The 25,354-nt window shown below is 33.5% G+C and overlaps 1 protein-coding gene across 1 annotated transcript in view; it reads left to right on the top strand.

Annotated features, from left to right (window-relative positions):
* Window positions 1-4,568: 4,568 nt before the first annotated feature.
* The window catches only part of LOC114325891 (sodium channel protein Nach-like), a 69,465-nt gene continuing 48,679 nt past the window's right edge, over window positions 4,569-25,354 (top strand). The window contains exons 1-3 of the mRNA XM_050660324.1: window positions 4,569-4,572; window positions 5,911-6,240; window positions 15,046-15,175. Coding sequence (XP_050516281.1) covers window positions 4,569-4,572; window positions 5,911-6,240; window positions 15,046-15,175 — 464 coding nt within the window. The remainder of the gene's footprint in view (window positions 4,573-5,910; window positions 6,241-15,045; window positions 15,176-25,354) is intronic.

Here is a 25,354-nt window from a genome sequence, read left to right on the forward strand (position 1 = left end):
AATGAATAATAAAAGAGTTTCATATTTGTAATAATTAAAAACAATGTTGGGTATCCATAAATTTAAGAAAAATTTTTTTTTTATTAGAAGCATGTAATTGCATATTTGATCTTAGTTTTTAATTCCAAACAACTTTTTATCATAAGAATTTTCGATATTGAGAGAAATACAGGTACTTTACCCTTGACCGAAATTCATATTTTTTGACATACCTCGTATAATATTGAGAAAATTTTATATCTGATGATTGAATCTTAGGTTTTGGGACATGCAGAACTTTTTATAAAGAATAACTTTTTTTCGTAAAATTAATAATAAAAAAGTTTCCCATATGTTTCCAACTTAAGTAGACACGCTGTATAAAACTAATATGTACCTGCTGTATATATAAAGTTAATAACATAAATAAAAAAGTTTCAAGAAGCGAATTCATTGAAAACTTAGCATGGGAACTAATCAAACCACAAATTGCATATGGATCAACTATACCTTTCCTGCTAAGAGAACTAAGCGTGTGCTCACTACGGAGACCAAAGGATGGTATCCTAGCCTAGAGCATAGTATCTTACTCTTCATATTCGTGAATTCTGGCATTCAAAATAATGCATTTATTTTACATAGCGATCGATAATATATACCCGCCTATTCCACGAACATACGACTGTGTTGGATTAACTCGACAACGAATATTTTATTGTGCAAAATATGAAGAACGAAAGTAAATTGCAAATTACATTGTTGTTTACTGGAATAATTATTAGAGACATTTACATACTTTCGTACTTCTTATGTTGTACACTAAAATATTCGTTGTCGCGATAATCCAAAACAGTCGTATATTCGTGGAATGAACCAGTTTCGATCGCCAGGTAAAATAAATACATTATTTTAAATGCGAGAACTCACGAATATGAAGAGTACGATACCATGCTCTAGGCTAGGATACCATCATTTGGTCTCCGTAGTGAGCAAACCCTTAGGGTGCGTTCACTACGGTACGATATCAGAAACTCGTATAACTTTTAAAAGAAAAGGATGTGGACAGTCGAGAGATACGGGTTATTGTCAATCTGTACTGGAACCAAAAAGCAAAGGTTAAAATCAAAAATGTCTTAACGGGAACCATAAAAATTAAAAAATGTGTTAGGCAGGGTTCCGTGTTGTCTCCATTGTTATTCAATCTATACAGAGAAGCTATTTTTAAGGAAGCAATATAAGAAGAAGAACAGGGTATATCAATAAACGGAAAAATCTTGAACAACATAAGATTCGCAGACGACACCGCTATTTTTGCAGACAGTCTAGAAGCACTTCAATGATTAGTAGATAGATTAGATCTAGTCAGTATAAAATATGGACTACAAATGAACGTTAAGAAAACCAAGTTCATGATTATTTCTAAGCAACACACAGTAGGAAGGCTAAATATCGAGGAAAAACAAGTAGAAAGAGTAAATAACCACAAATATCGAAAACAACGACCAAAGTAGAGAAATCAGGACACGCATCGAAACTGCAAGAAAAGCATTCATAAAAATGAAAAAAATTTTTGTTAATCGAGACTTTCCTTTGGAGCTGAGAATAAGGTTTTAAGATGCTACGTGTTGTTGACTTTGTTGTATGGAATGAAAAACTGGACACTAAAAGTAGACAATATAAAGAAGTTGGATGCATTTGAGATGTGGTACTATAGAAGGATTTTGAAAATACCATGGGTCCAACGAGTTACGAAAGCAGAATTGCTAAGAAGGCTAAGAAAGGATTGCGCGATGATAAAGAACATCAAAACAAGAAAGCTGGAATATTTGGGCCACATTATAAGAGAAGCGAAATATGAGATATTAAGGCTTATAATGCAGGGCAAAATTAAGGAGAAAAGATCCATATGTAGAAGAAGAATTTTCTGGCTGAGAAACTTAAGAGAGTGGTATAGTTGCAGCTCAGTAGATCTTTTCAGAGCCGCCGCAAATAAGGTAGGGAGAGCTGTGATGATAGCCAACCTCCGACAGGAGAAGGAACTACCAGAAGAAGAATTAAACGATAGTATATTTGTCTTGCGATAGTGGCGCAATCGGGCGGAGAGGCAGACGTAATGGGCAGTTGAGTACAATTGAGTCGATTGATAGGTTCTTTATTCTTCGATGATCACCTGAGTAAAAAAAGGTATCAGTAGTCTTTTAACATGAACTAATCTGTTCTTATCTATCTTACATATAACTAAGTCATTTAGATTCAGATTTCCCTAATAAACGGATTTAGATGCAGCAAGATGGGGCATAACCACCTTTTGTTCAAGGCGAGTTTCAATATTTGCTCGAAATTTTTAACCATAGATGAATTGTCAGATGTGCGATTAAGTAGCCTGGTGGATACGATTTCCAGATCGTAACCATTATATTATTATTAAGTTGGGAAACATAAAAAGAGAAATATAGAGAATCAGAATAAAATTCTTCGATATAGTCAAATTAAGGGTCAAAATTACTGTTTTCCTATACCCTCCATTGAGAATACGGATAACATTTTATCGTTCTGGGACGAGAGTATATCACGTTAACTTCAGACAATTCTATCTTTCATCTTTAACTTTCATTTAACTTTCATCTTGTCATTTCACATTCGATGACGTCATATTTTGAAACATGAAATATACCCACATTAAATCTATAAAATCCATAAGTTTTTCTGGAATAGAGATTTGCTAATTGAGACTTTACAATAGATTATAATATTTTTTCTACAACCGTTTAATAACATGCTCATTATTCGTTATGTTTTCATAGATAATAGTACCCATTACTGTACCCGTGAGCAGGGCCGGATTAACACTTTTGCCGCCCATGGGCCAGAGGTCTGCCTGCCGCCCTAGCGGGGGTGCAACACCGGGGGGGGGTCCGGGGCCCCCCCCCGAAAAAAATTGAAATTTAGAGGCAAAATAACGCATTTTGGGACATTTTCCAGCGCTCAACTGTCTCTTGATATTGTAATGGTTTTAGTACCTCTCATGATGAAAACAAGAAACTATGTCCTAAAATTGCGTTTTATTAATTAAAATAAACTATTTGACAAAACTCCGTTAATTACGAAACCATTTTCTACAACCGTGATATTCCATTACTTAAGATTACAATAATAGTAAATAAAATCGTTGTTGATATTATTTTGTGAAACATCATGCAGCTCGTAATTCCCAAACTCAACAATTCTTTTATAGTTTTATGACTATTTTGGCTGAGAATGATTGATTTGGAGTGAAGTGAAAATTCGGCTTCGTTACTCGGCGACGGCTCACCTGTGAATGTGCCCGCAGGCTTTGAGCCATAATCGGTCATTGCTGTCGATTTATGGGCAAAAACAGGACAGTTAGGAAGGGGCTAAAATTAGTAAAAGGTGTACAGAGTAAGACTGCAAAATAAATGATAATTTCTGTATTGAATATAGGATAATAACAAATTATACAACATCGAAATATAACTGTTCAGAGCATACAAATCACATATCCAAACAAATAACTTACTCACTAAATTAGCTTTGTTAAAGTAAATATAACTTAAAACTTCTTCTTTCTTGCACGTGCATTGGAAAAATCATCAACAACTGCACTGAAATCGAGTTTTGTTGTCAGTTCATGTTCTATGGCTAAAACAGCCAGGCTGACGAGTCGTTCTTGAGTCACTGTTGAACGCAGATAGTTTTTTACTCTTTTCAAGGTCGAAAACGATCTCTCAGCAGAACAGTTTGTAGCAGGAGTTGTCAAAAACATTTTCAAACCAATAGCCACGTTGGGAAACAAGTCCTGTAGATTTTTTTCTATCAAAAATCTGTACAAGTTTGATAGTGAAAAGTCTTTTTCGGCTTCTTTGTAGTTTCCTCGGATCAGAAGTCCTTTCAGATGGATGCACTCGCATATAAACTCTGACTCTTCAATGTCTTCAATATAGATTTTCTGCAAAGACGTCGCGTTAGCAGTAATTTCTTCGGTAGTTAGAGTCTTTAATTTTGTTAGAAATGAAAACTTTGCAACGAAGTCTGTGTACACAGAGATCCTTTTGTCTAACTGAAACTGAAGTGTTTCCACGATGATGTCATAACTTTGTTGAAGACAATTTCCCCTAATGTCATCATCCTCATCATAAGTTCTTTCTTCATCTTCTTCTGAAGATTCATCAAAGAACCTCTTTCTTTTCGCCTTTCTTTTTGGGCGATCAAAATCTTGCTGCACCTGCGGCTGCGTCTCTTGTGGAAGTTCTGGCTCATCGTTCTGTCTCATTTCACCTTGCGCAATTTGCAGTTTTTTTTCGCCCTCTTTCTTATAGTGGGTAAACATGTCTTTCATGTTCATCACATACTCTGTGAGTGAGTTGTACAGGATTACAACGCTGTCCACGGTCATATTTTCAGCCTGGATCTTTTCACTGACTGAATTAAATTTTTGAAGTACATCTCCCCAAAGGGCTGCCATGAAACATGTTTCTAGAGACATTAGTTTTCGCAACAACCCTTTGGCTTTGGATTGTGTCTGTTTGTTTTCATGATTGCTTGAAGTCATGTCTATCAGCGTCTTGACCATGGGTTTGTAGTCTTTATTAAGGCTTTTGCAAGCTTCTTCCCTTGCAGACCATCTTGTAACACTGAGAGACTTCAACGACGTGTTCTTGTCCTTTCCTGTGGCCGTGAAATTTGACAGAAGAAGATTCCACCTGTGCGTAGAAGACGAGAAAAAATTGTACAATCCTTGCAAGAGATCAAAGAAATGTTTTGCAAGAGAACAGCATTCTGCTGCGCTTGATCCCACTAAATTTAGTGAATGCGCTGAACAAGGCACATAAAATATCAAGGGATTCTTTTCTTTAAGTCTTGCCTGCAACCCCGAGTACATTCCTGACATATTTGACGCGTTGTCATAGGACTGTCCCCTACAGTTTTGTATGTCCAATCCTTTCGACTGTAGGAAAGAAAGCACTGAGTTCACTAGTTCTTCACCTGTATGACCTTGATTTTTCATAAATTCAACAAAATGTTCTTCAGGGATTCCCAATTCATTCACATACCTTAATATGAAAGACAATTGATCAATGTGTGTTACATCAGGGGTGGAATCTACTATTATAGAATAGTACTTGCTTTTCTTAGCATCATTCAAAATTGTATCAATAACGGTTTTTGCCATTATTTCGATGAGTTCTTCACAAATGGTTGATGATAGGTATGACTGTTTGCCTTTACCCGCTTTCCCATATTTTTCAATGTGTGCTTTCAAAAATGGATCAAATTCGGCAATCAGCTCCAAGCACATCATATAGTTGCCATTTGAAAAAGAACCAAATTTTTCGTCAGTCCCCCTAAAGGCAAGACCACGCGAGGCAAGTTTTTTTATTACGGCCACCACTCTCTGGAGAACTGCCTTCCAATACCTTATTTCTTCTTCCACTTGGTTTTGTAGAAGCTTATCGATCCTCCCGGCTGCTTCTGCTCTTTGTTTGTATACTATTACACTATTGTAGTGAACGTGCGAGTTTTCATGCTCTTTTATTCTCGCTGATGCATGTTTCCAATCACTGAACCCATTTTCAGTAAACTGAGTAGAGGTCGAACTAAACAATTTGCATGGACCACAGAACAAAGAGCCTAAACTTGGTGAGTAAATCAAGAAATCTCTATTTACAATTTCGCCATTTGCAAGTTTTCTGTCGAATAGCCATTTAGCCAACACTCTTTTCCTGTCTGGATATTGCCTTTCAGATTTTTTAAAATCGCAATCTTTATTTTGATTCCATCCATTTTTAACAAAATATTCCCGCGTCTCTTCATTCACTATCCATAAAGCAGGATCATAATTTGGTTTCAAATGGACAGAAGAGTCAGGTTCAGAGACTGTTAATTGATCTTCAATCTCGTCAACAACAAAAGTTAATTCGGATATAGCTGGTTTGATCTTGTCAGTATCAACACATGACGAAGCTGAAGGTGCTGATGCTGAAGGGGTTGAGGGTGAAGCTGAAGGGGTTGATGCTGAAGCTGAAGGGGTTGATGTTGAAACCGGAGGGGCTGATGCTGAAGCTAAAGGGGTTGATGTTGAAGCTGAAGGGGCTGATGCTGAAGCTGGAGGGGTTGATGTTAAAGCTGAAGGCACTGATGCTGAAGCTGTTGAAGCTGAAGGCGTTAATATGGAACATACTTCTAGTTCTACTTCACAAAATTCTTTGACACTTTCTAAAAGCACTGGTTCTGGTGGCACTGGTAGGTTACTTCTTGTAAAAAATGTATCAAGCTTCGCAGTTTTATTTACAACTTCTGTCAATTTTTTTTTCTTCTCTTCGGCTACTTTTTTGTATTGCCACCCACTGAGCCGTTTGCGTCCATCCATTGGTACAGCTGCTTGTTATAGCATCAATGACATCGGAAGTAAAGGTCTGACTGTAAAAAAAAGAATATCTGTATAATTCAAAACTGTAGTACGATACGACAGGAAAAATGAAGCGAAAAAATGAGGGAAGCGAATTTCCTTCCATTACTTATTCAACTCATTGTGAAACCTATACGTATGGCAACATGCCGAATTACATTTTTCCTTATAGAGAACGGAATTAGCTAGAAAATCGAAATTTGCCTTAACATTTTCAGAAAAATATGCTCTACACGAATTTAAAACATAAAGAAGAATTTTTCCCATACGGGCCCCAAAAACCAAAATTTTGGGGTAAAACCCCCCCAAAAAGGGGGTAAATGTTATGGGATTCTTTTGGCTAAATAACTTAGCCGAGATATTGCAAAAAGGAAAGTGTGTGCGTGTGCCGAATTTGAAGAAAATCGGTCAAAAATTGCGACCGCTACAGCGCGGTCTATATTAACTTACATTACCATTACTATAAACAAATAAATATTTCTTACCTCACAAGTTACAATTTCAAAATGTTACTCCGCTCAAAACAAATTACAAAAACGTTAAACCTAAACAGTTAGACAGACTGCAGTACGTGGAGTTGAGACCAGACAACCGAATGACAATGGCGCGTGGCGGTGATGGAGTTGGTGGGGGGAGGGAAGCGGCAAGGCGACAAGACGCCTGCCATCAGCCAATGCTAGCAACTACTACGATCCCACAACTAAATTTCCCGTGCGTAGCGTACGATACAGACTGCCGCCTCGCCCCTTCGACTCACTTGGATAGAGTGGCGTAGCGTAGTGTACTGCGACACATTACACCGCGCAGAGTGTCGCGTTATAAATAAATAATAAACAATAAAATAGTTTTTTAATATTTAATGCTCAGGTTCACTGGTCTTGATAATCGATAATAAAGCTTTATAATCAATCAAAAATAATTACACTTTTTTTTTCTCAAATCCGCCGCCCCAAAATTTTGCCGCCCTGGGCCGCGGCCCAGTTGGCCCGTGCCTTAATCCGGCCCTGCCCGTGAGTAATAATTCATTACTCACGGGCTGAAGTTACTCACGGGTCATTACTCACGGGCTGAAGATATATTCAAGTGGCGCATGCCACTTTTAATAATAATCGTATATAAACTGCAAATAAAATTACTTAAACTTGTTTATTTAATACAATAATTTAATTTATACCAATAATTAACTTCCAAAAATTTTTAAAGGAATTTTTACTGTAACAATGTCAGTATATTTTCTACGTTCATCCACAGAGAACGGCGGTTCTCACCAGTGGCGCACAACACCCCTACAAGCGACACTATATATACACGAAATTTTCGATTTTCTAAACCTGACTGCATTGAAAATTGGGCCACATCCCATCTTAAAGAATAGGAAAAGACTCGTCCATCCATATGTCATATCTCCATTTTGGTCCAAGGGTGTGGATTTTACGGCCCTTCCCATTTAGAGTCTGTTTTTCGTTCTCGTCCCCAAAACTCCCAAAAATTTCAAAAACTTAAGCCCGACCTTTGCGGTTTCTGATAGCACAGATCATTACCTTTCCAACGCATGTTTAATTTTGAAAATCGGTTATACCATTCAAAAGTTATCGAGCTCAGAAGTATGACTCAATTTTTATTTAAAAAAGGGAAAATGTTTGTGGATATGTATGTATGTATGTATGTATGTATGTATGTATGTATGTATGTGTGTGGAAAAGTTACACCGATCTGAATTTTTTTTTTCTGTGTTTCAAGAGGGTGTGAGGGCCGATTCAGAACCGGTCTAATTTTTGACTTCTGACTACCGGTAAGCCAGCTAGAGGACTAGATAGATACAAAATAGCATATTTTTTGGGCGTATATATCTTAGGTTCAAGGAGAGACAGGAAAACCGCAAATACACCAAATTAATAGGGATGAGTTAAGATTTCAAACGGTGCTTAAGCGATCAACCTGAGAGATACACACTGCTCACCATAGCCGAAAAACTGAAAAATTAAACGTTGAAAATTTTGGTTTTTCGACAATTACTCAAAATTTCAACCTACGAATTGCGCCAATAACTGAGCGTTTGTAGGAGGACTCAGGACGCGTCTAACGGTGTATATCTCATATCTGGGAAAATTCGAATTTTTTAGTTATAGGCTTCATAAGTATAATCAAATCTATTTCTTATGGGAAAAACCGTTTTTCAAGCTCAATAATTCCTGTAATACGTTCAGTTATCATACTTGATCTTGGATGCATCAGATACTACTTGTCAATACGTTTTAAACTCATATTTAGTGATCAACATCGGTTCAGCCGTTCAGAAGTTATAGAGCTCCAAAAGTATAATTAGTCGAGGAACTGAAACTTTTCACTTCGCAATTTTTACAGAATGGATCGATTTGCTTGAAAATTTGAGAATAAGTAGTGGAGAGTCTAAGGATCAAAATCTGTATGATTCCGAAAGACGCTTTTACCATGGGGTGGTTGCCAACCCGTCTCGAGGGTGGAAATTTTTTATTATATTTTGACCGCAAATGTTGGTAAAAACATTAATTGTAAGCAAAAAATGTTTTATATTTTTTTGATAAAATTAATAGTTTTCGATTTATTGGTTATCGAAATTTAGTTTATATCGAAAAAATCAATGTTATTAATCAATCATGGTTTATGTACTTGTAGTGGTTACGATGCTAGTTTGATTGGGCAATCCGAGTTCATTTGCCGGCCATAATTACATAATTATTAGGATGGCTGGGATATGAACTCGGATTGTCTTATCACTGGTGTCGTAAGTTCTAGATCATTTGGGAGAGATTGCGACCAAGGTTCTCGTTCTCAAAACTACCAAAAATTTCAAAAATATTAGTTCGACCTTTGCGGCTTCTGCTAGTACTGATCATTACCTTTCCAACGCACATCTAATTTTGAAAATTACCAGAGAACGACAGTTCTCGCCAGTGGCGCACAACCCCTACATGCGACACTATATATTATATACACGAAATTTTCGATTTTCTAAACCTGACTGAATTGAAAATTGAGCCAAATCCCATCTTAAAGTTTAGGAAAAGACTCCTAGATCCATATATTACTTCTTCATTTTGGTCCAAGGCTGTGGATTTTACGGCTTTTCTATTTAGGGTCCCCAAAACTCTCGTCCCCAAAACTCCCAAAAATTTCAAAAACTTAAGTTCGGCCTTTGCGGCTTCTGATAGCATAGATCATGACCTTTCCAACGCATGTTTAATTTTGAAAATCGGTTATACCGTTTAAAAGTTAGCGAGCTCAGAATTAGAACTCAATTTTTATTTAAAAAGGGGAAAATGTTTGTGGATATGTATATATGTATGTATGTATGTATGTATGTATGTATGTATGTATGTATGTATGTATGTGGAAAAGTTACACCGATCTGATTTTTTTTCTGTGTTTCAAGAGGGTGTGAGGGCCGATTCAGAACCGGTGTAATTTTTGACTTCTGACTACCCGTAAGCCAGCTATAGGGCTAGGTAGATACAAAATGGCAAATTTTTTGGGCGTATATATCTTAGGTTCAAGGAGAGACAGGAAAATCGCAAATAAACCACATCAATAGGGTTTTCAAACGTTGCCTAAGCGATCAAGCTCAGACGTACACACGGCTCAGTATAGCCAAAAAATTGAAAAACTAAACTTTGAAAATTTTGGTTTTTCGACAATTACTCAAAATTTCAACCTACGAATTGCGCCAATAACTGAGCGTTTGTAGAAGGACTGTAGGCTAATCTAACGTTGTTTACCTCATATCCGGGAAAATTAGAAATTTTAAGTTATACGCTTCATAAGTATGATCAAATCTATTTCCTATGGGGAAAAACAGTTCAAGCTCAATAATTTCTGTAACAACTTTAGTTTTCATACTTGAACTCAGATGCATCAGATACTACTTGTCAATACGTTTCAAACTCATGTTTAGTGATCAAAATCGGTTAAGCCGTTTAGAAGTCTTAAGTTAGAAATGTATAATCCAATTAACTATTATTCCCGAAATGGTTTATGTAGTTGTAGTGGTTACGACGCTAAATTTGATCTGTAACGGATAATCTGAGTTCATTTACCGGTCATCCCAATATTTTTATTTATTCTATTTCGACTAGAAAAAAAATCTAGTATACATTCGATGGTCATTAGATCATTTGGGAGATAATGCGACAAAGGTGACCATTTATAAAGCTTGACGTGTAATCGAGAAAAATTGCATTCAACTTCATACATTTAATTTGTATATAACTTGAAAAACTCCTGATACAAGAATAAAAAACCGCTAAACGCCGTAAAAATGAGTGGCGCATACAATATTCCAGCTACAAAAGATCTGATATGAAAATTATGTGGCACGAAAATGTATTTTCATTTTGATGCAAAACAAAATTCTAGTTTTATTTTAAAAGATTTTTCCATAATATTTGCTAAATTTGAAGTAAACGCGCCACAAAAGAGTAAATTTGATACAGTTTGAATTTTGAAACTCTTTTGTGGCGCGTTTACTTCAAATTTAGCAAATATTATGGAAAAATCTTTTAAAATAAAACTAGAATTTTGTTTTGCATCAAAATGAAAATACATTTTCGCGCCACGTAATTTTCATATCAGATCTTTTGTAGCTGGAATATTGTATGCGCCACTCATTTTTACGGCGTTTAGCGGTTTTTTATTCTTGTATCTTGTTTACTAAAAATTTTGACGTTTATCATTTAATTTAGTGACAGTGACATTAGCGCATTTTGTTCATGTTAATAGGAATTTATAACTAATATTTTGTTTTTCAAGTTATATTGTGTTAAATATGTTGTAACATATTATGTATATACCCTATTCCACGAACATACGCCTGTTTTGGATTACTTCGACAACGAATATTTTACTGTGCAAAATAAGAAGAATGAAAGTAAATTGCGAATTACATTTTTGTTTATTGGAATAATTATTAGCGCCATTTACTTTCGTACTTCTTTGTTGCACAGTAAAATATTCGTTGTAGAAGTAATCCAAAACAGGCGTATGTTCGTGGAATCGCCCATAGTTATATTATTATATTATATATAGTTAAATGTAAATATAGGTTCATTATAACTATACAGGGTGTAACAAAAATACAGGTCATAAATTAAACCACATATTCTGGGACCAAAAATAGTTCGAATGAACCTAACTTACCTTAGTACAAATATGCACACAAAAAAAGTTACAGCCCTTTGAAGTTACAAAATGAAAATCGATTTTTTTGAATATATCGAAAACTATTAGAGATTTTTTGTTGAAAATGGACATGTGGCATTCTTATGGCACGCACATCTTAAAGAAAAATTATAGTGAAATTTGTGCACCCCATAAAAATTTTATGGGGGTTTTGTTCCCTTAAACCCCCTAACTTTTGTGTCCGTTTCAAATAAATTATTATTCTGGTGCCATTAGTTGAATTAAATATTTTTAAAACTTTTTTGCCCCTTAGTATTTTTTCAATAAAGCAGTTTTTATCGAGTTGCGGCTTCTTTTTTAATATGTTTACATAAAAATTTTATGAGGGTTTTGTTCCTTTAAACCCCCCAAATGTTTGTGTACGTTCCAATTAAACTATTACTGCGGTACCATTAGTTAAACACAGTGTTTTTAAAACTTTTTTGCCTCTTTGTATTTTTTTGATAAAGAATCTTTTATCGAGATCTGGCTTCTTTTTTTAATATGGTTCAAAATATACCTAAAAATGTAAATCTTAAATAAATTTTCATATTATTACCAGGTCTCCATATACCACACTTTACCATATACAAATATGTGGTGGGTTTGACAAATATTCAAATATCTCGATAAAAACTGACTTTTGGAAAAAGTACTAAGAGACAAAAAAGTTTTTAAAAACTTATGTTTAATTAATGACGCTACAATAATAATTAAATTGAAACGTACACAAAAGTTTGGGGGGCTTTAAAAGAACCAAACCCCCATAAAATTTTTATGGGGTGTCCAAATTTCATTATAATTTTTTCTTAAAATACTACTGCCATAACAATACCACATGTCCATTTTTAATAAAAAATCTCTAATAGTTTTCGATATATTGGAAAAAATCGATTTTCATTTTGTAACTTCAAAGGACTGTAACTTTTTTTGTGTGCATATTTGTACTAAGGTAAGTTAGGTTCAATCGAACTATTTTTGGTCCCAGAATACGCGATTAAATTTATGACCTGTATTTTTGTTACACCCTGTATATTATATGAAATACGTCCACCGACAACAGCCATTTCCTATTTATTAGATTCACTGACAGTAGGTACAAATTTAAGCTTATAATTTTTCGGAAACGAATAGAACTTATATTGACTATTTCTAGTTGTATTTTTACAATAAATAAGAATTTAGTAATAGTAGGCAACCAATTACTCAGCCACGTACTAGGGGTAAATAGCATTTAGGTATTTTTGTAAATTATTATAATTTAAATCTCGAGTAGTTGATAATTAAATTTTTTACTAATTAAAATAAAAAAAAGTCGTAGAAAAAGTATAGTATTCTACTCGCATGTAATGGCTATTACTCACTCTGATGAATTACGACACTCGCCTACGGCTCGTGTCGCAAACTTCATCATCGTGAGTAATAGCCATCATTACATGCTCGTTGAATAATATACTATAAATAATTTAAATTGCATTTTCAGATATTTAGTAACAACTTTTATTACATTTTTCTACAAATCCAAAACCAAACTACACTTTTTAAGCTTTAACCAAACATTGGCTTTATCTTTTCATGTCATGTCACTCTTGTCATATTGAATGTCCATTTCCTAATTTCTCAGTTGGTCTGTGCCCATTGAACTGGCAAGTACCTAACATTTTCGAGCAGGGAACCATGTTGCCCTTTGAGCATGTGTTCTATTATATCTAATAACATCGACTTGTAGTCACCATGTTTTTCTAAAATAAGATATTTAAACCATATATTATGGGGTTACCACTTTGAATAGTGTGCTAGTTTCAAACTACTCAGCAGAATGTAAGTATTCCCACATGTTTTTCTTTCAAACAGTCACAATTTTAACCTTTTTGTTTTACTCTAACGTAGAAATACTTCATTCTAGGTACTAGAACTAGGAATTAGAACGAAAACGTTTTGCAATCCATTCGAATGACTTTTTAGATACTTTTTTTATAAACGATTTTATACCAGAATACAAGTTGAAGTTTTTACTTCTGTATGAGTTTTTTAAACTATGGTATACAGCCAACTATTGGGTTTTTCCCATTGATTTTAATTCTTATATATCATCTATCTTATACAGCGTGTCCAATTAAGTCGGCATCATAAGGGAAACTATTTTATTCTTAGTTTTATGAAAAAAAGTTATTCTTTATAAAAAGTTGTGCATGGTCTAAAACTTAAAATACAACCATCAGTTATCAATTTTTTAAAGCCGTATACGAGGTATGTCAAAAAATATGAATTTTAGTCAAGAGTAAAGTAGCTTTATTTTTCACAATATTGAAAATTGTTATAATGAAAAGTTGTTTGAAATTAAGAACTATATTTTAATATGCAATTTAATCCGTCTAATTGAAAAAAAATTTGAATTTGTTTTTTAATTATGGATAACCAACATTATTTTCAGTTATTTTAATTATGATAACTCTTTTATTATTAATTTTACGAAAAACAGTTATTCTATATAAAATGTTCTGCATGGTCTAAAACCGATAATACAACCATGTTATATCAAATTTTGTCAATTTTATACAAGGTATATAAAAAAATATGAATTCGCTTAAGAATACTTAAATAAAATACCGTTATTTTTCACGATATTGAAAATTGTGATTATGTAAAGTTGTATAGCACTAAAAATCATTTTCCAATATGTAATTACATCCTTCTTATTGAAATATTCTGAACTATAAAGGTACTTTATTCTTGATCGATTTTCATATTATTTGACATACCTCGTATAAAATTGATCACATTTGATATTAGATACTTGTATTCACGGAACTTTTTATTAATTATACATTTTTTTCGTAAAATTAATAATAAAAGAGTTATCATAATTTAAACAACTGAAAATATTTTCGGTTATCCATAAAAAATTCAATTTTTTTTCAATTAGAAGGATGAAATTGCATATTAAAATATAGTTCTTAATTCCAAACAACTTTTCATTAAAACAATTTTCAATATTGTGAAAAATAAAGCTACTTTACTCTTGAGTAAAATTCATATTTTTTGACATACCTCGTATACGGCTTAAGAAAATTGAAAAGTGATGGTTGTACTTTAGGTTTTAGAACATGCAGAACTTTTTATAAAGAATAACTATTTTTCATAAAACTAAGAATAAAAAAGTTTCCCATATGATGCCGACTTAATTGGACACGCTGTATCTTCTTAAACTACTCTGTATTAAGTTAATTTTTATAACTTTGACTTTGAACCATTTTTGAAGTTTTTTCCTGAGCTACTTTTCCATTTCGTCAACATGAACTACTTGTTTACAACTTTACAGTACATCAACTACTTCCTGGACTAAACAAAATCAATAACCAAGAAACAAACAGGAAATTTTACTGGAAATAAATAAACATATACCAGTAATTGAATAAAACTCAAATTGAACTATTTAACTGAAGTTAATAAAGAGAGAGACGCGATGACGTCTAATTTATCAAGGTTTAAAAGAGAAGCAAAGCAGTTTTGCTTGAATACTGCATTGCACGGATATCGATTTATTATTTTGCCAAAAAGAATATTTTTGGAAAAGTAAGTGATATTTGTTTATAAGTCAGTTTATTAATTTAATTAATAATTTATTTATAAATAAATTAATATTTAATTAATTTATATTTTATAAGTATATTTTTATATTAAGTTATATTTTCTTGAAAAAAAAACAAAAGTTTGTAAAATTAAATACCTGTACAATGTTAAGTTTAAGACAGTCTGTAGGGAGGATAAGGTAAAGTGTGAGTTAGCATCGAAATCGTAATGTAGTCTTATGTTTTGTGAACATTTTTTTGAATATCCCTGATATCTTTAGTAACAAAAAAAATAGACGGTTTTATTCTTTAATATGTATTTTAACTGAAACAAAAGTTTGAGACACCCTGTAGGAAGGAAAATGTAGAAAGGTTGGTATACATCGAAACTGTGGTATAGTCTCATATTTTGTTCAACATTATATTTTTTAAATTTCTCTGATATCTTTAATAACAATGAAGCTAGACGGTTGTACCCTTTAATATCTGTTCTAAATTACGACATGCGATACGTAAGGAGGCCATATCTTATTATACCACTAAGATGAAATGATTTCCTATATAGTTCAAAAGGAACAAATTGTTCACAGAAAATTTTTTGTGCAATGTACCTCTCGCTCTTTAAAGAGCCTCCACGTAGACACCAAATCCCTACTTACTCTCAAGGAAATTCCACTACAAAATATTACAGAGCCTCTATTAAACAATCTCGTCTCTCTTATGTTGCGCTGTGCATATCTCTCACTTGGTTGAACTAAACTCTCACTAAACTCTTATGCCCCGTTCTCATGATAGGCGCTTAACGCGCATTTTAATGACCCGCGATACATACATACATTTTAGTTGAGACCATTCAAAACGCGCGTTAGCATATGAACGGTCTGAACTAAAATGTATGTAGTAGTAATCGCGGGTTATCAAAACGCTCGTTAACGTTCGGATGACCAACCTTTTTTTGTTACACGGATGACCAACAGGGGTAAAAAATGACCCCAGTCAAAAATGACAATTGACAAAAAAATTAAGTTGTTTTAAGAAATAAAATAATGCATTCGTAATGTTAATGTTAGTACTGTATCAATAAATGATAAATAGACATTAGTAAAACATATTTTAAGTACAACTGAACAAAAATAGAAGTCATCATTCTGAACACAGAATTAAGGAAATTTTAAAATATACACTAATTTACGTCACCACAGGCTTAACAACCAATTTTTTTTCAAGATTGGAAGGTTTTCCTACAAACAATTCCACGCAATAGACGGTATTTAGGTACTTAATATATCATCGGAACATGGAAGGCCAAGGGAGTTTATCTTTGACCCCAAATTCAGAAAATATTTTTTTTTTCGTAAAATAAAGCGAATATTTTTTTTACCAAATTTTGGGGGTATCTTATAAATATTAAATATATATTAAACCCAAATAAAAAAATAATGAGTTTAAAATTGAACATATTTTTAAATTTATTGAACAAAAACATACCTTGGGGTCAAAATTTACCCCCTTGGTCATCCGAGTTAAGCACCTGTCTTCAGAACGGGGCCTTAAGGTGTCGACCGAAATTGTTAACGTTATGTGCCTTTCTGTTTTAAATGTTTATTAACTGTTATTTTTTATTATTAATTGAGTATTGTTTTAGTTAAAACACGTCATGTTAAAGAATAAAACCATCTAATTTCTTTGTTTCTAAAGATATTAGAGAAATAAAAAAAAATTCACAAAACATCATGCCGCATCCGCCTTTGTAAATTTTCGTGCGTATCTACCAGCTGGTCGTCGCAAATATTTGCGTGCTAGAAGTAAATTGTGCTAGTGTGGACGTGTTCGTCGCATAATTCGGACGCAAGAATTTTCGATGCACACAACGCACACGCTCCATCGGTTATCGTTTTCGAGCGAAGATCAAATGATTTGAGCACCGCGTCCTCACTGGTAAAAATTTGCGTCGCAAATTCTTGCGACGAACCATTAGTTCAATACGCATGAAAAATTTACCAATGCGGACGCGCCATAAGACTACAATACAATTCCGATGTATACTCACATTTGCACTTCGTCCTCCCCACAGGGTGTCTCAAAGTTAACATTAGAAAAACGTATTTTTTCTTCCACTCGGTATAAGTTCAAAACCATAAAAAAATTAGCGGAATTCGTTAATCTGTTCAGGAAAAAATCAACTATGAAAATTAGCATAATTTTAGGTGATGCAGAACTTTTGAAACTGTGTATATGTTACGGACAATGATGTAAATCCGGCCAATAACGTTAATGGCCGGCCAATAACGACAATGGCCGGTTGAATTGGTCATTGTCGACAATGGCCGGCCATTAACGTTATTGTCCATAGAAACTGGACATTGATGATAATTTTAAATTCTTGATAACATATTTCTATCATTGCCCGGCCAATGTCGACAATGCCCGCCTTTAATCGGTCAATATTGATATTTTGAATAAAAGATAGGTTATGTGTAGTTTTACTATTGTTTACTTCATGTGTGTATATTGTGTATTGTTTTCGTGTTGAAATTAATAAAATATAAGGTTTATTTCCCCGATTTAAGATTATTTAGGCTTGTAAAATATCATGCATTAGCATTACGAACAAAAATTTTTGAAATTCAACACAAATAGATGAAGTACAGTTTAAATTACTATTTTGAATAAGTAAAGAAAAAGAATAATAATAAAATAACTCAATGAAAGAAAAGAATACTAAAATTGTCTTTATCTTTAGCATATAAGTAAAATACCATATACCATCCGAACAGAGAGTTCGACGGAAACTACTAAATTTTTGGTAGCTATAGAAAATGGGTAATAAATATAAGAAAACAACTAGGAAATATAAGAATAAGTAGAAGTAGATGAAAATAAGTAATAAAACAGGATTTAAATGCACTTTAGAGTACACAGTAGTGCGTATAAAAAGAATGTAGAAAAAATAGTACGTATAAAAAGAACGTATAATATGACAATGAATGGATATATTCTCTTGGGCTTTGGGAAGTTACGACAAAATAAGAAAGTAATTAAAGAAGAACTACCAAAAAAAACTGTAAAAAGTATCAAAATGCTAAGAATACCAATATTTGCAGCTGTAAATATATTTTAAATGAATTATGCTGAAATATATAATTAAATTATTGTAACCGGCCATACTTTTTTGACCCATAACATGAAATTATAGTTTAATATATAAATATTAGTAAAAAAAGTAGTCAAAAATACCTAAATAAGTAGATATAGAATTACTGCAAAAATTAAATATAGAAATGAAATATGTAAAAATAGTATTTATTAATGCCTTGTATATGCTTGCCAACAAACGAAAAATTCACAGTTTCAAATCTTTAAATAAGACAAGTAGCGTTGGTGCGCCAGTGAAATGAAATTTTGAGTTGCCTGTCAAATTTTCCCTGGTATTCTCTGTCTCTCTCTAGGACCTCTCTCTTGTATGTTGGTCGCAATCTCGCTTCACTGTTTAAATGGGACGGGGCCATTCCATCCGTATTTCGTTGGTGCAAATGAAAGGAATAAATTCGTCATTTCGTAAACCGGCGATTTTAAGGAAAAATCCCGAAATAGGTCGATTTTTATTTTTAAATCAAGATATCTTGACATATATGTCATACTAGTGACGTCATCCATCTGGTCGTGATGACGTAAACGATGATTTTTTAAATGGAAATAGGGGTCGTGTGCTAGCTCATTTGAAAGGTTATTCAATTCTCTATTCAGTAATATAAACATTTACATAATTATTTATACAGTGTGTCCAAAATAAATTTTTGAATTAAATTATTTGACAAAAAAAGAGGAATGGATGTAATTTATTTAATTCAAAATACATTTTACTGTTACCCGAAAATAGAGAAAAAGGTTTATTTCACCATTAAACATTGCTTATCGATTAAATTCAATGATCAAGCCAGCTCCCGCCAGCCACCTGCCTCTTGGAAGTTTAAACATTAATTTAAGCGTAAAACCATTGTTTATTTGTGAAATAAACATTTTTTTATGATTCAAGACAGCAGTAAAATGTATTTTGAATTAAATAAATTACATACATTCTTTTTTTTTGTTAAATAATTGAATTAAATTTTTTTTGTCACCCTTTATAATTAATTATATAAGTGTTTATGTTACTGAATAGAGAATTGAATAACCTTTCAAATGAGGTAGCACACGACCCCTATTATTATTTAAAAAAAATCATCGATTACGTCATCTCATCACACCCAAATGGATGACGTCACTATAGTACGCCATATAAGCCAAAATATCATAATTTAAAAATAAAAATCGACCTGTCTCGGAATTTTTTCTTCAAGTCGCCGGTTTACGAAATAACGAATTTATTCCTTTCATTTGCACCACACTGTATATAAAAATATTATTATTTCCTTGTTTGTATTTATGAATATGTTACCCATATTATGATAAATAAAGACGTTTTATTTGTTTTTAATAACTACTTATATTTCTGCAACTACGTTCAGACACATCTTAGTATCTCATTTTAAACACTTACTGACTCACACCGATTATTATCTTCTGAGGCATCGATTTATCAACATTGGCCATTTGCTTCTGGGCACTGTCGTTATTGACCGGTTATTGATGAAAAATCGAATTCTACGTTAAGTTTTTACAACATTGGCCAATAGCTACGGTTATTGTTGTTAATGGCCGGGCATTGTCGTTAATAACCAAGGAAAATGGACATTCACGACAATGCCCGGCCATTAACGTCAATATCCAATTTACATCATTGACCGTAACATATATAACAGCGTTACAGGCCACGTAGGCCCTTAGTCTCTTTTCTCCGTTAATTTTTTCCACCTCTTTTGGTCGTTAGCTTTCCCTCCAATTCTGCACTCCTATACCATTTAAATCTCCTTTATCTGCTTCTAACCACTTTTTCGGTGTCTTTCTCTTTTTATTTTCCCTAATAACACAAAACATTCCAGGAATGTTCCTAGAAGGTACACACAGGACATTGAAAACATTCCTGGAATGTCCCCAGAAGCACACGAACGTCCCTGGAAAGTCCCAGGAAAGTGCTGTGTCAGTATTTTAAACATTCCTTGAATGTCTTGTTGGAACATTCCATGAATGTCTACGAATGTTTTTTGAACATTCACAGTATATTGTTTAGACTGAATGTCTTGTTGAAACATTCCATGAATGTTCTTAGGACATTCAAAATATATTTTTTAGACATTCTCTGAAATATATCATCAGTGATGTGACAATACCTCCTATATGTTTTTTCATGAGTTTTGCAGGACACGAAAACCATTTTTTACGGTCACCTCCTGTTTTCATACGTAAGTTTTGACTTGTTTTGTAGTAAATAGATAGTTGAATTTACTACAAAACAAATCAAAAAATATATGAAAACACGAGGTGGCCCAAACAAGTTTTTCATCTCCTACAAAATTCATGAAAAAGCAGATAGGAGGTATTGTCACATCACCGACGATATACCAGAAGTACAATAGGAAAAATGAAAGAATACCCATGAACGAACATATAAAACACGCTGTATTTTCCTGTCACCGTGTCACACAAAAAACTGGTCAGCACAAGTACATGTAATAATTATTGTTACTTGCACTGGACAATTTTCTTTGTGACACGGTGACAGGAAAATACAGCGTGTTTTATATGTTCATTCATGGGTATTCTTTCAATTTTCCGACTGTATATGTAGCCATACCAAATAATACATCCTTGATAAATATAAACATTTTTATTGCACAAAATCTTGTCATATATTTTTTTCCATAATCATCACTACGATGACGATTCATTGTATTGAATTGTTCATTAGAATTACAATCTGGTCATAACTCTGACCAATGAGCAATTTTAATTTAACCTAAATTACTACTGTTCCTTAAAATGAAGAGCTTACCCATAGCGTCCCTTATCTAATCTAACAGGCACACAAGCACTATGCTCTGCTTTTCTAACCGCACTATTCTAACATACACATGCACACAAGCATTATGCTCTGCTTTTCACTATCACTTAAACTAGTTCAAAAGGCTTTGTCCTCTTGAATCTTCTAGTTTGCCCAGTAGTATCCAGGAGCTGGATTTCCTCAATATTCTTGTAGGTACTTACGAAGTTGTTGCTTGTGACTTCCAACTTTACTCCAACTTTAAAAACAAATCCAGCTGTAAAATATTTATGTGCCTGAAGGCTTTTGTATGCTTTCATCTATAATAGTAATTTGGTGGAATGCACTTTATGGTAAAATCCAATTCTGACTGAATTGTATATGGATCTAAATCTCCAATTATTTTCAGCTTTAATAAATATCTAAAACAATAAAAGAAATAATGTTATTGCTTGCAAAATTCATCAATATTGATAAATATCAGAGAAAAATGAACATTGATAAAAATTGTTTGCCCTACCTTTCTCCAAACATCTGGTGTCTCCAATAATAATTTCCTTAAATAATCACTTTGCAGTGTGGTAAAGTTTATAAAGTTCACAAAATACAGCAAACGAAATCCAAATGAATCCAAAATATGACGATAAACAGTGAAATGATGAAATGAAATGATATTACAAACATAACCTCTGTAACCTGTAAGCCATGCCAACCAGAACCAGAAGTCACGTGGTTTGGATTGCCTAAATACATATACACGCGCAGCAAATTTGAAAATGAATGCAAATTGAATAGTAAATGGCCTCTCTTAAAATATAGGACATTGGTAGTATGTTCATAGAATATCTTGTGGTAACATTCCACGAATAACTTAATCAGATATTCACCGAATGTTCCTTGAATGTCCAGTACATTCAAACATTAATAGAACTTTGATAGTACATTCCTGGAATGTTTTGTGTTGTTAGGGTTACTGCCGTCTCCTCCAAAAAGCACCTTTTATACACAAAGTTTCTCTGGCATTCGATTGATATGACCTAGCTACCTGAGTGGCTCTCTATGCTTTGACGTTTTGTACAATTAGAGGTTTTCCATACATCTCCATTACCTCTTTATTTTCTCTTTTTCGCCAGTTTCCCTCCTTCGTTCTAATACCACCAAAAATCTTCTGAAACACATTCCTTTCCCAGATCTCGATCGGGCTTTGACTATAAATTCGGGCTTTGACTATAACATATTATATAACAACGTTACAGGCCATGGAAGCCCTTGGTCTCTTTTCTTCCTTAATTTTTTCCACCTCTTCCGGTCGTTAGCTCTCCCTCCAATTCTGCATTCCTATACCATTTAAATCTCCTTTATCTGCTTGTAACCACTCTTTCGGTGTCTTCCTATCTTTATTTTACCCCCGTCTCCTCCAAAAAGCACCTTTTATACACAAAGTTTCTCTGGCATTCGAGTGATATGACCTAGCTACCTGAGTGGCTCTCTGTGCTTTGACTTTTTGTACTATTAGAGGTTTTCCATACATCTCCATTGCCTACTTATTTGTTCTTCTTCACCAGTTTCCCTCCTCCGTCCTAATACCACCAAAAATCTTCTACAACACCTTCCTTTCCCAAATCTCGATTTTTATTTCAACCGTCTTATTCATAGTCCACGTCTCACAGGCATACATTGCCACTGGTCGAATGACTGTTTCATATATTCGAATTTTTGCTGCCCTACATACACTTTTAGCTTTAAGAATTATGTTTAATGAGCCCATTGCTTTATACTTCATTTAATAGTCTCTTTTCCATTTCTTTTTCTTCTTCCCCTTTATTCGGCATTGTTACTCCCAAATACTCGAATTGGCTGACTTTTTCAATTTGGTAATCCTTTTCTGCCGTTTTATGTGTGACGAATTTATTGTGTTCTATTATCTCACCACACGTTGCCATATATGTACTTTGTTTTCGCTTTATTTATATAAAACCCAAATTTTCTTGCTTCATCTTCAAAGTTCGTAAACATTTGTTCTTTTTCTGTTCTTTTTTTGTTCTTGTTGAGTACTATATCATCTGAGTACGGTAGAAATGAAGACTCCAACCAAGTACTACAAAAACTGAAGTATCAGCTTTTCATCTCAATAACAAGCTGGCAAACAGAGAATTGCGAGTGTATTATAATAACAAGCTGTTGAAACACAATAAATACCCGAAATACCTTGGGGTTACTCCAGACAGAACGCTCACATTCAGAGAACACCTGACGAAAACAGCAGCAAAATTGAAAGCACGCAACAATATACTACAGAAACTCTGCGGCACTACATGGGGGTCCACAGCATCAACTTTAAGATCCTCTGCTCTTGGCCTGATATATCCGGTGCGGTGGCAGAATACGGTGCACCAGTGTGGCTAAATAGCAGGCACACCCACCTGGTCGACACCCAACTAAACTGTGCTATGCGTATGATAACAGGCACAATTAAGCCCACCCCTACAATGTGGCTACCTACCCTTAGTAATATAGCACCACCCAACCTACGCCGCGAACATGCATTGGTTAAAGAATATAACAAAATAATGGACAGTCGCCAGCTTCTAGTCCACAACGACATCCCCGATATTCTTGGAAACCGTCTCCGATCCAGGTTACCCCCTCTACAATCTGCTCAAGCGCTGCAGCAATCCAACTTTGACTTAAATACCCTCGAATTCGAACAAACTGTGGAAGATGCGCCGACTCCCTCTACAGATGGGGTAAACTTCCCTTGCCTTCTTGTGGCTGCAGCGCTGCAAGACAGACGATCAGTCACATTGTTCAGGACTGCCCACGCAGAGCATACACAGACGACCCTATAGACTTTGTAATGGCAACCGAAGGGTCAATCGAATATACAGTATGTCCCTGTAAGTTGTGTCCATATGGAAAACTTTTTTATTATTAATTTTACGAAAAAAAGTTATTCTTCACAAAAAGCCCTGCTTGGTCCAAAACATAAGATTTAACCATCAAATATCAAATTTTTTGAATATTATACAAGGTATGTCAAAAAGTTTGAATTTCACTCAAGAGTAAAGTAGCTTTATTTTTCACAATATTGAAAATTGCTATTATGAAAAGTTGTTTGGAATAAAAATTAAATTCTAATATGCAATTACATCCTTCTAATTGAAAAAAAAAATGTTTTTGATTAATTATGGATAGGTAACTAACATTATTTTCAGTTATTTCAATTTAGATAACTCTTTTATTAATAATTTTACGAAAAAAAGTGATTCTTAATAAAAAGTTTTACATGGTCTAAAACCTAAAATACAACCATCTTATATCAAATTTTATCAATTTTATACGAGGTATGTCAAAAAAATATGTATTTCGCTCAATAGTAACATACGTTATTTTTCTCAATATCGAAAATTCCTATTATGAAAAGTTATTTAGAATTAAAAACTATGTTTCAGTATGTAATTACATCCTTCTAATTAAAATATTCTGAACTATTTATAAAGGTACTTTACTTTTGATCTAAATTTATCTTTTTTGACATAACTCGTATAAAATTGATAAAATTTGATATAAGTTGGTTGTATTTTAGGTTTTAAACCATCCAGAACTTTTTATTAAGAGGAAACAGTAGCGATCAACAGGTAGCAAAAACGCGTTCCAAGATTGCGGCTGTAATTATGAATATTTTTTCGAGATATTTGGCACATGTATTCGTAATATAATAAAGAATGGCGGTACAGACCCCAATTTGAAAAATATATTAATATGTGGAAATTACTCTGTAATTAAATACAATATTAAAAAAACAAGCCTGTACCGCCATTAAGAAGAACAAAAAAATACACTTCCTTCAAATAAACTTTTGTATCCGATGCATAGATTTTGTGTCATTTTGGAACTACTAAAATTTTTTATTTCATTAGTAGTTCCAAAATGACACAAAATCTAGGCATCGGATAAAAAAGTTTATTTGAAGAAAGTGTATTTTTTTGTTCTTCTTAATGGCGGTACAGGCTCGTTTTTTTAAGATTGTATTTAATTACAGAGTAATTTCTGCATATTAATATATTTTTCAAATTGGGCTTTGTACCGCCATTCTTTATTATATTAAGAATACGTGTGCCAAATATCTCTAAAAAATATTCAAAATTACAGCCGCAATCTTGGAACGCGTTTTCGCTACCTGTTGATCGCTACTGTTTCCCCTTAAGAATCACTTTTTTTCGTAAAATTAATAATAAAAGAGTTATCAGAATTGAAATAACT

The sequence above is a fragment of the Diabrotica virgifera genome, chromosome 1 (assembly GCF_917563875.1).
Source record: "Diabrotica virgifera virgifera chromosome 1, PGI_DIABVI_V3a".
Lineage (NCBI taxonomy): Eukaryota > Metazoa > Arthropoda > Insecta > Coleoptera > Chrysomelidae > Diabrotica > Diabrotica virgifera.